We start from the raw sequence: 13,880 nt of genomic DNA on the forward strand, positions 1-13,880 counted from the left end.
TGAAAACCTTTATTAACCATTTTTCGACTCTCTCTCTGCCTTTTTTTTTTCATTCCTGTTGATTTCTCCACAGTGTCTCATCTCCTGATCTGTGTTGTGTGTGCACACCTCAGTGGGGGATTTGGAGATCCCCGTGCTCAAGGATAAGTGTAGCTCCGCCACTGGTAGAGCGGGTAAGTTGGAGAAAGACGATGAGAGAGCGCGAGAGAGAGAGAGCAAGAGAAAGCGAGATAAAGCGAGAGTGAGAACGAGAGAGATTCGCCATTACTGTTGTGCAGAGGTCCCGTTGACGTCTCGTCTCGCACATCCCACGTATGGCCTGTGGGAGGCCCAGTCGACGTTTAGTCGGACGCAGCAGCATCCGCAGCAGTTCAGGCAGAGGGAGTGAGCCAGCGATCGAGCGCCACCCCCGACGCCCGTCACTGCCCCCGGGTGGAGCGGACGCGAGGACAGCGCCGGACGTGGAATGAGTGGCTCGAGGACGCGTTTTTTTGGTTTGTTTGTTTGTTTTTAATTTTCTGCGGAGTTGTCCTCCCCTCTCTTGTCCTTTGCAAGGTGGAGACATCGTTTTTTTGACGAGGAATTGGAGCGACCATGTTGTTGTTCTTTCTACTAGGTGGGTACGGAACGACGGGAATGTCTCCTGGCTGGGATTCATAAAGCTCGGGTCGCCGGGCTGTCCGGGCCGCGCCGAGCCGAGTTCCTCTGACGAGCCGAGCCGAGCAGCTCGAGGTCGATCGCGCGTCGTCGTCAGGCTGCAGGAAGCAGCGGCGAAATGAGCCCCGGGTCGACGAGCTCGCTTCCTGGGCGCCAGCTAAGCTAACGAGGCGAGCAGCTAGCGCCTTGCTAATGTTAGCTGGTCGCCATCGCTTGGAAAGGTGCCCACTGCCAGCCCGTGGTTTGTCTTCGCACCGTAAGAAGAGACTTTGGGAGCAGGATCGTGATTTTTTTTTTTTTTTTTTTGGGGGTGGGGGGGCTGGGGGGGGGGGGGGGGGCGTAGGTTTGATTGTCGGCTGCTTGAAGGCTGCCCCGACGAGTGTTTGAAAAAACAACCTAAGTAGGACATGATGGAAGCTCGTTCGCGGTACTTTGACGCATTACCGGTGTCACCCGAATTCAGCACCTCCTCAAATTGTCCCCGTCGCATAGCGTTTAATGTCATTTGGACCAAAACTTGTGGCGGTGCCGAAACTTTTGGCCATTTTGCACATTGACGACCTCACGCTGAGATCGTCCTCCTTGGTTGCCTTTGATGCTTTTGGGGCTATTTGTAGCCACCGACCCTCGATAGCCACCGACCCTCGAGTGGTGTCACCGGTACCAACGCCACTGTAACTGTGAGGGCTGCCGCATTCCTGGGAAGCAGGAAGTCAGAGTTTTGCCCTTTCCGAATTGGTCTTGAACTTGTGAAGTGCGATTACGTGTCTGGCACCTTCTCATCACTTTGAATTGAGATGTCCAAGTGGGGGACTAAAAGTAGGAAAGTGGGCTCTCACAATAACAAATAACTTTGCTGATAGATCGGTCAATTCACAGTTAATGCACAGAGACATATTTCGGCTTTGCAACTACGTAAGTGGGTAAAAAAGGGGCACTGGAGCCCAGCGCAGTTGCAGTTTAAAGGCAAGTTGGGTTCGGGTTGCAAGCAGCGGCGACTAGTGTGATGACTGCAGCCGTTGACAAATCTCAGCGCTGACTGTGTCCAGGAAACACAGACGTGTAGATGATGCACTCAACTAAAGCACCTCCCCACAGCCAACAAGTGGCGGCAAGTTCGCCGGCATTCTTTTTCCTCTCAGCCCAAGAGCAATGCGGCTTCCATTTCTCGAAAAATAAGGCTGGCGGTCGGCACATGGCCTCCCTCGCCAAAGCAGATCCTCGGATCGGCCCCGGCCAGTGCAGGAACGTCATGCCGTCCGTCCGTGCTTTTTTTGAAGGAACTGCTCTGCGGGGAATTTAATTAGCGACACGTTTGTAGGCGGTGAGCTCGGGAGGAACAAAGCAAAAAGTCGTCTTCGTTGGCCAAACATGGGAGCCGGACCCGATGGAGCACTTGCCCGCTGTCCTCAGCAGCCGGTCGCAACCGGTCATCAAAACGAGGACGCACCCTCCATTGTTTGGAGGAAAAGAGTTGAGTTTGGGATTGCATGGGTGACGCTCCTCTCCGGTGTCCGGCGTCTTGGATCATGCGTTAATCATCTAATTTTTTATCTTCAATTAGACGCTGGCTTGACATGAGCCGATTTCTTGGTTTGAATTCATTTCTAGGTCAGCGGTGGTCAAAGGGCTGCGCTGGCCTGCCATTTTTCTCTGCCTCGCCACAAATGGCGGTGAACCTCTGTTTTTTTGCCACCTGGGTTGGGGGGGGTGCTTTTGACTTTTTTTTACCATGGTTAGAATAATGACTCGCGTTGTAATGAATGTGCAATTGATCCCAATAGGCCATATGATGCTTCGGTAGCTGTGATGTCTTTTTCTAACTTCTGCACAGTCCGACGTTTACCGATGGACACACTGGGGCAGTGTTGGGCTACCCAAAGCTGTCCCCGACTGACGCCGGCCCAGTACAGTAGACAAAAAAGAAAAAACATGCCAGTTTGGAAATGCTAAAAGGGTCGCAGAGGTTTTGCGGCTCTAGCTCGGCTGCAATTGAGCTTGGTGCGATCCGAAGGGCACCGGTGATTGAGTGGCTGATTGTTTGCGTTGAGCTAGCTCTAATGCTCAAATTGTCTTGCAGGCAGGTGATAGGAGGGGAAGCACGCCAGAGGACAGGAAAGGCGGGGGGGAGCGGCCGCTCGTCCAAAGCCCCGCACGAATGATATCCTGAGCTCAGCTCTGAGCTGGCGGTGCGCCAGTCGGCGACTAAGATGGCCAAAAACAAGGAGGCGCGGCACCCAAGCTTCACCGTCAGCGTGGTGGGCCTCTCTGGGACGGAGAAGGACAAGGGCAACTGTGGCGTGGGCAAGTCGTGCCTCTGCAACAGGTATGTGCGGCCAGACGCCGACGACTACTACTCGGAGCACACATCGGTGCTGAGCACCATCGACTTTGGGGGCCGCGTGGTCAACAATGACCACTTTCTGTACTGGGGTGAGGTGGCCCACCGAGGGGAGGAGGGGCCCGACTGCAAAGTGCAAGTGGTGGAGCAGACGGAGTTCATCGACGACCAGACCTTCCAGGCGCACCGCAGCACCAACATGCAGCAGTATGCAAAACGGGCGGCGGCCACCAAGCTCCAGTCGGCCGAGAAGCTCATGTACATCTGCACCGACCAGCTGGGCCTGGAGCAGGACTTTGAGCAGAAGCAGATGCCGGACGGCAAGTTGAGCGTGGACGGCTTTGTGCTGTGCGTGGATGTCAGCAAGGGCTGCAACCGCAAGTTTGACGACCAACTCAAGTTTGTCAGTGGGCTCTACTCGCAAATGACCAAGTCCAAGAAGCCCGTGGTGTTGGCCGCCACCAAATGCGATGAGCTGGTCGAGCAGCACCTGCGGGAGCTTCAGGCCTTTGCGGCGAGCAAGAAGAACTTGGTTCTGGTGGAGACGTCGGCTCGCGCCAACGTCAACGTGGAGCTCTGCTTCAATACACTGCTCCAGCAGCTGGACAGAAGCCGGGCCAAGCCCAAAGCCATGCCCTATGCCGAGGCCCACAAGGTGCAGAGGCAGCTGGTCGCCGCCGTGACGGACCGGTTCGAGAAGCTGGTGGTGCAGACGGTCAGAGATTACCACAGCACCTGGAAAGGTGCGCTGAGCGGCGGCCTGAGGGGCCACCCCGACTTTGAGGACTTTATCGCCCTGGAGGGCTCCAAGAAGGCCCGCAACGCCTTCACCAAGCACATTGCGCAACTCAAGCGGGAGCACGTGGAGCGGCGGCGTGAGGAGTACCTGGCCACCCTGCCCAAGACGCTGAGCCACCTCCTGGGCCGGTTGGACGAGGTAGAGCACCTGACATGGGGCGAGGCGCAGAGCCTCATACGCCAGCGCCCTGACTTCCAGTGCTGGTTCGTGGCGCTGGAGCAGACGCCCTGGGACGAGTCGGACCACGTGGATCACAGCGACCGGCGTATCCCCTTTGACCTTCTGGCCACGTCTGACGCCGAGAGAATCTACCGCAACCACGTGCGGCTCCTGCTGTCGGAAAAGAGGAGGGCGGACATGAAGGAGAGGTTCAAGAAAACGCTGGAGCAGCTCCACTTGGTCGGCGCCGGACAGCCTTGGGAGGAGGTGGCGTGCTTGCTCGCCGAGGATGAAGCCTACAAGTTCATCGCCGAGTCGGACAGGAGGGACGTCTACGGTCGCCACCAGCAGGAAATAGTGGAGCGGGCCAAAGAGGACTTTCAGGAAATGCTTTTCGAGCACGCCGAGCTCTTCTACGACTTGGACTTAAATGCCACGCCCAGCTGCGACAAGATGAGTCAAATCCACAGCGTCCTCAACGAGGAGCCCCGGTACCGGGCGCTACAAAAACTGGCCCCGGACCGAGAGTCTCTCCTGCTCAAGCACATCGGCTTCGTGTACCACCCCACCAAGGAGACGTGCCTGAGTGGCCCCAACTGCGTGGACCTGAAAGTGGAGCAGGTTCTGGCCAACCGGCTGCTCCAGCAGCAGGAGCGCGCCCGCTCCGACCTCTATCGCAACGGCACCGACGTGGACAAGATCAACCTCTGCCTCCTGGGAAAGGAGGGCCTGGCACAGGAACTGGCCAATGAAATTCGAGCTCAGTCCACCGACGACGAGTACGCCCTGGACGGCAAGCTCTACGAGCTGGAGCTTCTCGCTGTCGATGTCAACTCCACCTTGCTCTTCAGCCACACCTGGGTGTCCAGCTTCAAGCCGCACGGCTGCTTCTGCGTCTTCAACTCCATGGAGTCCCTCAATTGCGTGGGTGACTGCGTGGGCAGGATCCGAGCCGAAATGGCCCAGAGCAGGAGAGACAAGTGTGCCGCTCCCCTCCCCTTCATCCTCATGCTGGCCAATCCCAGGGATGGCGGCGCCTGCAAGAACGTGCCCATCCTTCGGCACCAGGGCCAGCAGCTGGCCAACAAGCTCCAGTGCACCTTTGTGGACATCCCCTCGGACGCTTTTGCACGCAAGTTCACTGAGTCCCAGGTCAAGCAGGGCCTGCGTGGCGTGCTGGACGGGCTCAAGCGCCACTCTGACCTCCTCGCGCCGCCAACGCTGGCGCCGCTGCTACCCTCCTCCGTCAAAGACGCGGCGTCCGAGGCCCACTTGCGGGTGGTCATGTGCGCCATGTGCTGGGACCCCTTCAGCGTTGACCTCATTCTCTCCCCTTTTCTGGAGTCGCGCTGTTGCAGCGCCGGGCAGCCAGGCCGGGCCAACACGCTGCTACTGGACAAGATTATCGGCGAGAGCCGGCGCAGGATCCAAGTCACCGTGCTCTCCTACCACTCCGCCATCGGTGTCCGCAAGGACGAGCTAGTACACGGCTACATCCTGGTCTACTCGGCCAAGCGCAAGGCCTCCATGGCTACGCTGCGGGCCTTCTTGGCAGAGGTCCAGGACGTGATCCCGGTCCAGATGGTGGCTGTCACCGACAGCCAGGCCGACTTCTTTGAAAATGATGACATCAAGGAGCTGATGACGGAAGGCGAGCACATCGCCACGGAGATCGCCGCCAAGTTCACGGCTCTCTACTCGCTGTCGCAGTACCACCGGCAGACCGAGGTCTTTACGCCTTTCTTCAACCAAGTGCTGGAGAAGAAGGCCCACATCGAGAACGCTTTCATGCCAGACGGATCATCGCGTGAGCGCGCCGCCGAGCTTTTCCCCAGCTCGCCGCTCAGCCGCTCGCCGGCTTACGACTCGTACTACCCAGAGTCGGACGATGACAACGAAGCCCCGCCACCATACAGCCCGATTGGCGACGACGTCCAGCTTCTTCCCGCGCCCAGCGAGCGCAGCGCCAAATACCGCCACGTGGACCCGGAGGGCAACGAGTACCCGCTCCATGGTGCGCCAGCCAGCGAGCACGAACGCAACCTCAAAGTGCCGCCACCCGTTCGTCCCAAGCCGGCTCTCCCCAAGCCCAGCGTGAAAAAGTTGGACCCCAACCTGCTGAAAACCATCGAAGCCGGAATGCGAAGCAACCGGCGGATGCCGCGCGCTCCCACCTCCATGCACCCCAACGACACCGAGGCCTCGGACGACTACGCTGAGCCCGCCGCCGCCCCGCCGCCCAGGGCCTTCCGGCCGGACGATATTTACGTGGAGCCGGATGACGCGCGCGGCCGCCCCGCCAAGCTCCGCGACTCGGAGGACGAAAACGGCTACGAGCGCAAGTCCCGGCCCGGACGGCGGCCCTCCAAGTACAAACACCGCTCAAAGATCCTCTTCAGCAAGACCAAGGCCTACCAGAGACGCTTCCACTCGGACAGCGACGGCGAGGAGGCAGGCCCCGCCACCCAGAGGAAAAAGAAGGGGCGGGCCCATCGTGGCAGCGAGGAGGACCCGCTGCTGTCTCCCGCCGACCCTTGGAAGGGTGGCATCGACAACCCCGCCGTCACCTCTGACCCTGAACAGGAAGACAAGAAGATGAAGAAGAAGAAGACACACAAGATGCCAAAGGAAGCCAAGAAGGTGAGTCAGAGCTTCTCTGCCAAGCTTTTTCGTCTGGCTTTTGTGCCGTCCGTGCCGAGAGCGGGAAATGCAAAACACAACTTTTTGCGAGGTACCCGCGATGTTGAGGTGAGGCGCGTAATAGGTAAACGCAATGCTTCATGAAAGCAAGCCCCCAAAAATCACACACATTCATCAATTTGATGACCACAAAATTCTCTCCTCGCTCGTCTCACCATCTTAAAACAAATAACAAGAAACGCTTAGTTGCGTCATGCGGTTCTGTACAATGGGTGAGAACTGATCTGGAGCCAGCGGCAGTGGACGTGCCGCGCCGTCGCGACCCAAGCCTTGAGTAGCGTGCAAATCACTGGACAAATTCTGCCCCTGGCGCTTGACGGCCACCTTCAATGAGCGCCATTGTGAATAGTGTCAAGTGCATCGCCAATTGTGCCGTGGGAGTTGATGCGCTCGTATGGCAGCAGCAAACTCACGTCACAATAAGTGTCCTTTTTTTCTTTTTTTTTGTAGACCTTGCGTTCTTCAAACCGACCACGTTGCCTTTCCAACGGCCCACTAACCGGTTAGCGTGACTAGTTGCAAGAGATAAAGCGGTGAAGACAAGCGCTGGCCCCAAATATCGGCGCGGAAATTAAACGTGGCCTTGTGATTGAAGAAGAAATGATGTCGACGTTTTTTTAATGAGTGGCCCTTCACCCGAAGGAGCGAGCTTTTGAGCATTTGGCGACCCATGCCAGGTCATTTGGGCCACTCTCTCTCTTCCCATTGCAAAGCAAACGTGCGCTTGTCAGCATTGCTCTGCTCTTCATCCTGTGGTCCCAAGGCGGCAAGTGCATTTCTTGAGCTCCAAATGGGTCCGCGGGGTTTTCGGGGACAGCCAATCGGATTGTGGTTTGGTGTCAGCTTTTGGTCATGCTGTTGTCCAGGCCAAGTCGTCCAAGGTGCCCAAGCCGTTGTACCCCCCCACGCGGCGAACGTGGGAGAGCAACTACTTTGGCGTCCCACTGCACAACCTGGTCAGCCCAGAGCGGCCCATTCCGCTCTTCATTGAGAAGTGTGTTGACTACATCGAGCGCACAGGTGAGCCAAAGCCCGCTTGAGGCCGCCTTCCTTTCTTTACATGAACGCCCGCCTTGGCTTGATGTTGAATGCGTACGTGTGTTGGCAGGTTTGACCACGGAAGGCTTGTACCGCGTGAGCGGCAACAAGACGGACCAAGACAACATCCAGAAGCAGTTTGACCAAGGTGATGTGCTTGCGCCTGTCTTGTCACACACATTTGACAAGAATGTAGCCCCTTTCTGCTACGATTATTTGTCCCCAAAAGAGCCAACTTTGGCCATCGCTCTACATCTGGCTTTTCTGCTTTGCTTGGGTTCGTGTGTGAGCGATTCGAGTCGGGCCCTTTGCCGCCCGCGCATGTCGATGGTGGCGGCTGTGAGACGTTGACGGTGTGCCTTTGCGGGTGCAGATCCGAGCATGGACTTCCTGGAGCTGGACGTGGCCATCAATGCGGCGGCCGGCGCGCTCAAGGCCTTCTTCGCCGACCTGCCTGACCCGCTTATCCCGTACGCGCTGCATCCTGAACTGGTCCAGGCCGCAAGTAAGCAAGCACGCACGCACGCATGGATGCTCTTTGGCAGCCACTCAAGAGTCAGTCATATAAAGAACAATCAACATAGTTATACAGAAATAAATTAGCAAAACATAGACTGTAAAACCAGTACAGACTGGTGGCCCCCATGGAAGTGACATTGACAGCGTGACCCACTGCGTTACGGACTACATAAATTTCTGTGTGGAGACCACTGTGCCCTCCAAGTTGGTCCGGTATTTTCCCAATAACAAACCCTGGGTGTCGTCCGAGATAAAGGCTCTGCTTAATGGGAAGAAGAGAGCCTTTGGCTCGGGGGATGTGGTGGAGCTGCATAGAATCCAGAAAGAACTCTGGCTGAAGATCAGGCAGGGGAAGGAGAACTATGGGAGGAGGCTGGAGAAGCAGATGGGGCTTAACAACACCAGGAACGTCTGGAGGGGTCTGCAGTCCATCACGGGCCATGGTAAAGGGGCTGATCGGAAACCGGCTGATGGGGACAAGGACTGGGCGGATGAACTCAATATGTTCTTCAACAGATTTGATTCCGCCTCCCCCCCGCCCCTTCACCTCGCTCCGCACCACATTCTGCCACCTTTGACACTCCAGCCCTCCCGCCAGCTCACCAACCTCCGCTCACCCCCCCGGAGTCACTCTTCTGTCTCCACTCCATCACCCTGGTCTTCCGACATCCCCCTCTTCTTTACAGATCTTCAGGTGAGGAGTCACCTCAGAAAGATCAAGGCAGGGAAGGCCCCGGGCCCGGATGGCATCTGGCCGAGACTGCTCAGGGAGTGTGCGGACCACCTAAGTGGTGTGGTCAGGTACCTGTTCAACCTGAGCCTGAGCCTGAACAAGGTCCCAGGACTGTGGAAGACCCCCTGCGTGGTCCCTGTACCGAAGGTGCCGCGCCCCAAGGAGCCTAACCACTTCAGGCCTATTGCCTTGACTTCCCACCTGATGAAGACTATGGAGAGGATCATCCTGGGTCACCTGCGTTCACTAGTGGGAGCACAGGTGGACCTCCTGCAGTTTGCTTACCGGCCTGGTGTTGGGGTGGACGATGCAATGATTTATTTACTGCACAGAACACTGCTTCACCTGGAGGACAACAGGAGCACTGGGAGGATCATGTTCTTCGATTTCTCGAGCGCTTTTAACACCATCCAGCCGTCACTGCTTCGGGTGAAGATGGAGAAGGCGGGTGTGGACCAGCGCCTGGCTGCATGGACAACGGACTTCCTCACTGACCGCAGTATGTGAGGTTACATTGCTGTGAGTCTTACGTGGTGTGCTGCAGCACTGGTGTCCCCCAGGGTGCGGTGCGCTCTCCTTTCCTTTTCACCCTGTTCACTTTACCCACGACACCGCTCACTGCCACATCCAGAAGTTCTCCGACGACACGGCCATTGTTGAATATGTCTCGGAGGTGAATGAGCTGGAATATAAGTCGGTCATCAAGGACTTTGTCAGCTGGTGTGAGCTCAACCAGCTTCAGCTGAACACCAGCAAGACGAAGGAGTTGATTGTGAGCTTCGGGAGGACAGCACATATCTTCACTCCGGTGAACATCCAGGTGTCGGACATTGAGGTAGTGGAGAACTACAAATTCCTGGGTGTTCGCCTTAACAACAAACTGGACTGGACTGATCACACCCATGCCCTGTACAAAATGGGCCAGAGTCGCCTCCACCTGCTGAGGAGACTGAGATCCTTCGGTGTGTGCAGGGCTCTCCTCCGGACCTTCTATGACTCTGTGGTGGCCTCAGCCATCCTCTACGCTGTGGTCTGCTGGGGTGGGGGGAGTACTGACCGGGACAGGGGGAGACTGAATAAGATGGTCAGAAGAGCGAGCTCTGTCCTGGGCTGTACCCTGGACTCCATTGAGGTTGTGGGTGAGAGGACGACGTTAATTAAGCTTAAATCCATCTTGGACAACACCTCTCACCCCCTCCATGAGATTGTGCGGTCCCTGAGCAGCTCCTTTAGTGGTTTACACCCTCGGTGTAGGAAGGAACGGTTCCGCAGGTCCTTCATTCCCTCTGCTGTCAGACTTTACAACATGCATGCCACCTGATAAGATGAGTGTTTCGTCTCTACTAGGAGCACCTGTGTTTGTACTTGTCTGTTATTTACCCTTTTTTGTAATTCTGGCACTCGTATTATTCTTGCACTCATATGCGCTGCTGTGACAAGTGAATTTCCCCGCTCTGGGATGAATAAAGTTCTATCATATCATCATCATCACAATAGAATAACAAGTTAGAATAAATAAAAGAATATACAATTATAATACTATAATAATTATTTTATGCAAAAATGTTGATGTCAGTGAGTTTTTGATGAATGGAAAAGGCAATTTTGCATTTACATTTCAAATCATTCTTTGATCAATTCTAATTAAGCTAATTAAAGGCAGGTGCAACAATTGTATTTCATGTTCAGTTTGGGCGTCTTTGACAAAATCAGCATTACAAATTGTTTACGCGCCGCCGAACGATTAGCCTCGAAACGTTCCGCCGCCGCTCTCGCCGGCTCCAGATGGGCCGCCGCGGCCTTTGAGTCTTTGACCTTGTGGTGTTTGCAGAGCTGACAGACTATGTGGAGCGCCTGCACGTCCTCAAGGAAATCGTGAGCAAGTTCCCCTCCGTCAACTATCACGTCTTCAAGTACATCATTACTCACCTCAACAGGTAAGAAGCGCGCGCAAGCCTTCTCGTACAAGCAGGCAGAGGGCACGCACGTGCGCACACACACACACACACACACAAACAAACACACACTCACACTGGCGTCTGTGTGTGCAGGCTGAGCCAGCACAGCAAGAGCACGCTAATGACGGCCGACAACTTGTCCATCTGCTTCTGGCCCACGCTCATGCGGCCTGACTTTGAGAACAAAGACACGCTCTCCAGCACTAAGCTCAACCAGGCCGTGGTGGAGGCCTTCATTGTGCAGAGCGATTTCTTCTTCCACGGTGGCGATCTAGTCCACGGCAGCAGCGGTGACGACGGCGGGCCGCCCCCGCCCTGCCGCGACATGGTGGAGGCCCTGCTGCCTCTGCAGCTGCCGCCCCCCCTGCAACCGCAGCAGATCCAGCGCGCACTGCCCCCGGAGCCCCTCGTCTGAGCGCCCTCGAAAAAATTGGTCGTGTGCTTTTCTGCCGCTAATTGAAAAACAGGCTGCAGGACTGACCTCACTGGCAGATGGGCCGATATCGTGGTAGTTTTTATTTTTTTTAAACAATCGGGGAGTCTAAGCATGCTTCAGGGGGAACAATGCCCCCGCGGCCCCCCTCTACCACCGGCAGTGACCGACACCCACTCCCGTTCCCCCGAAAAAGGGTTGAAGTTGGCTGTGGATGGCAACAAGGCTTTTGCCGACATTAGGCTCCTCAACCCACTTCAACATAGTTACTGGGCACCAAGATGCCACAAAACAATGCCAGGTTAGTTTTGCAGCAAAAAGCGGACTTTAAACCATTTGGAAAAAAAACATACAATCTATTAAATGGACGTGCAACTTTCAACGCCTGTAAAAAGAGTAACATTGAAATACAGTAGCGTATAGCAGGTCCAAGTGTTCAAAAGGAGGCGGAGCTTTCATTCTTCAAAAGGAAATTTCCCAATATTGGATGTTAAGAAAATTAAAAAGTCAACACAAATAGTTCAGTTGTCAAATAGTACAGCCGTCGACACGTTGCAAAAGTCTAACGTTAAATGCACGTTGGTAAGAAGAAATGTATTCCCATGCATAACAAATGCATGCATGAATGCAGTCCTGTGGCCTGAGTTTCAATTTCCTTAATTTTTTCCCTCAAAGGCAGAAATTGAGCCATGACAAATTGAGTCTTTTTTTCTTACTGACTGTGTTTTTTGGTTTGCTGATGCAAAAGGTTGCAAAGGAACAGTTTGTACAAGGAGAACAATGACATGACTTCACTTTTTTATTTTTCTGTTTTTTTTTGGGGGGGGGGGGGTTGGCAACTATATGACTTACGTCCGCCCCCTCCCAAGGCTGAAAAGTCTTCCTCAAGGTCGTCACATTTCTGCACAAGAGCCTCAGCTTCATCGCACGCCGCTTTTCAATCGTTTTTTATTTTGATATCTTATCTGTCTGCTCTCATTTCTACCCTGTGTATGCGTGCGAGCACGCGCGTGGATTTAGGAGGGAAAATGTAACATTCATCGTGTGTTACATGTAGAGAAGAGACAAACTGACAAACTACTACAGGACACCGCATCCGCATGTTTGCTATTGAACGAAAACAAAGCAGGCAACCCATTCACGTTATCGTCAGTAACTCTGTTAAGAAGGGGAGGTTCTTGTTGCTGACAATTAACTATTTTGTTTCTTTTGCTTAAATGTATAGTTTCCCCCTAAATAGAGGAAATAAGTTTATAAAAGAATCACTATGTAATATTCGCTTTGATCAGCACAAAACCTGCTGATGGACTTCAGCAACAAAAGGGAAAGCCTGCAATTCCCTACCGTGTTTGCCCGCAGCACCCCTTCCGGCGGTGGGGTGTGATGCGGGAGTCGTGAAAACGGAACAAATGTCCCACGTTGGGGTGCTTGTAGACTTAGTTTTCGTTCATTTGGGCAGCAGGAAGCACTTTGTGCAAAGACGCAAGACATCACAGCAATGTTGGAATTTGGGAGCGAGCCAAACGGAAATATGAAAAGGTGGAGTGGGTGATGCAAGGCCGGCTGTTTGGACAACAAGCGGCGCGCCCAAAGTGTTGTTGCGTACGAATGAGTGGCGATTGAATGTCAGCGAGCCAGTTCGTGTGATCAGATCAGAGTTGGAGTCCAAGCGTGCGAAAGTGGAGGAAAAGTGTGTGCGAGTGTTTGTCACTAGCTCACCGCACGAGCACACGTCCCGCACCGCCCTGTTGATGGCATAGCCTGATGCTAGCAAAGTGCTAGCACCGGAAACAAAATACTTGCACACTTTTTTGGGATTTGGTTTGGACTCACACTCGCATTAAGAGAGTGGAAAAATAAGCAAAGGGAAAATGTAGCAATTCATGTGGGAAAAAGTCGTGTTTTGGGGTTAGACTTTATTCCAAATAGTTGTTGACGCGTCTGGCGGGAGACGAGCGCGGCCCTTTTCTTCCAAAGGCGTTAAAGGGACAAAAACTTTGCCGACTGCATTGCGTTTGTAAACTTTTGCGACGTAGGCCAAGAAACTGAGCGTCTGCTACACCGAGAGAAAAATAAAAACACGTTTGTCTACTTGCCACATGTGACAAGCTGCCAGAAACACAAAAGTACATCCTGTTTCCAAATAAACTTTTTTTCCGCAGAAAACAATGATTGTTCCTCATTGACATCCAATTTGTTTTTGTTGCAGGGATGAGAATCTTCCGTGGATCCGCAGATTTCCGTGTTTTTGTCCGTCGGGAGTATCATTTTCGTGAATCGTGTAGATCAGTTGAGAAAATTGTTTTTATGGGGGGGGGGGGGATGATCGGGGATGAGATCCTGCCCCAAGTGGAGTTCAAGTATCTTGGGGTCTTGTTGACGAGTGAGGGCAGGATGAAGCGCGAGATCGACAGGCGGATCGGTGAAGCGTCGGCAGTAATGCGGACTCTGTACCGGTTCGTCTTGGTTAAGAGAGAGCTGAGCCAAAAGGCAAAGCTCGCAACCGGTCAATCTATGCTCCTACCCTCACCTAAGATCACGAG

General features: G+C 54.3%; 1 protein-coding gene across 3 annotated transcripts; it reads left to right on the top strand.

Moving 5' to 3' along the window:
- Window positions 1-70: 70 nt before the first annotated feature.
- On the top strand, window positions 71-13,506 carry arhgap5 (Rho GTPase activating protein 5). 3 transcript variants are annotated; one of them, XM_049739678.1, is made up of 8 exons: window positions 71-173; window positions 279-616; window positions 2,738-6,596; window positions 7,523-7,676; window positions 7,765-7,842; window positions 8,068-8,199; window positions 10,778-10,883; window positions 10,998-13,506. In XM_049739678.1, the coding sequence occupies exons 3-8, from the start codon at window positions 2,868-2,870 to the stop codon at window positions 11,317-11,319; spliced, it is 4,521 nt and encodes a 1,506-aa protein (XP_049595635.1). In that variant the 5' UTR covers window positions 71-173; window positions 279-616; window positions 2,738-2,867; the 3' UTR covers window positions 11,320-13,506. The 3 variants fall into 3 exon arrangements, with proteins under 3 accessions (XP_049595635.1, XP_049595636.1, XP_049595638.1); XM_049739679.1 differs by having other exon boundaries at window positions 146-494; XM_049739681.2 differs by lacking the exons at window positions 71-173; window positions 279-616 and having other exon boundaries at window positions 2,738-2,983; window positions 3,096-6,596.
- The last annotated feature ends 374 nt before the right edge of the window (window positions 13,507-13,880 follow it).

The sequence above is a fragment of the Syngnathus scovelli genome, chromosome 14, assembly GCF_024217435.2.
Source record: "Syngnathus scovelli strain Florida chromosome 14, RoL_Ssco_1.2, whole genome shotgun sequence".
Lineage (NCBI taxonomy): Eukaryota > Metazoa > Chordata > Actinopteri > Syngnathiformes > Syngnathidae > Syngnathus > Syngnathus scovelli.

Bases quoted from the DNA above. Each gene is read 5' to 3' on its own strand.
- arhgap5 (XM_049739678.1), top strand. From the start codon at position 2,868: ATGGCCAAAAACAAGGAGGCGCGGCACCCAAGCTTCACCGTCAGCGTG. The intron at 7,677-7,764 runs GTGAGCCAAAGC...GTGTGTTGGCAG, and splicing joins TGACTACATCGAGCGCACAG to GTTTGACCACGGAAGGCTTG. The intron at 7,843-8,067 runs GTGATGTGCTTG...TTGCGGGTGCAG, and splicing joins CCAGAAGCAGTTTGACCAAG to ATCCGAGCATGGACTTCCTG.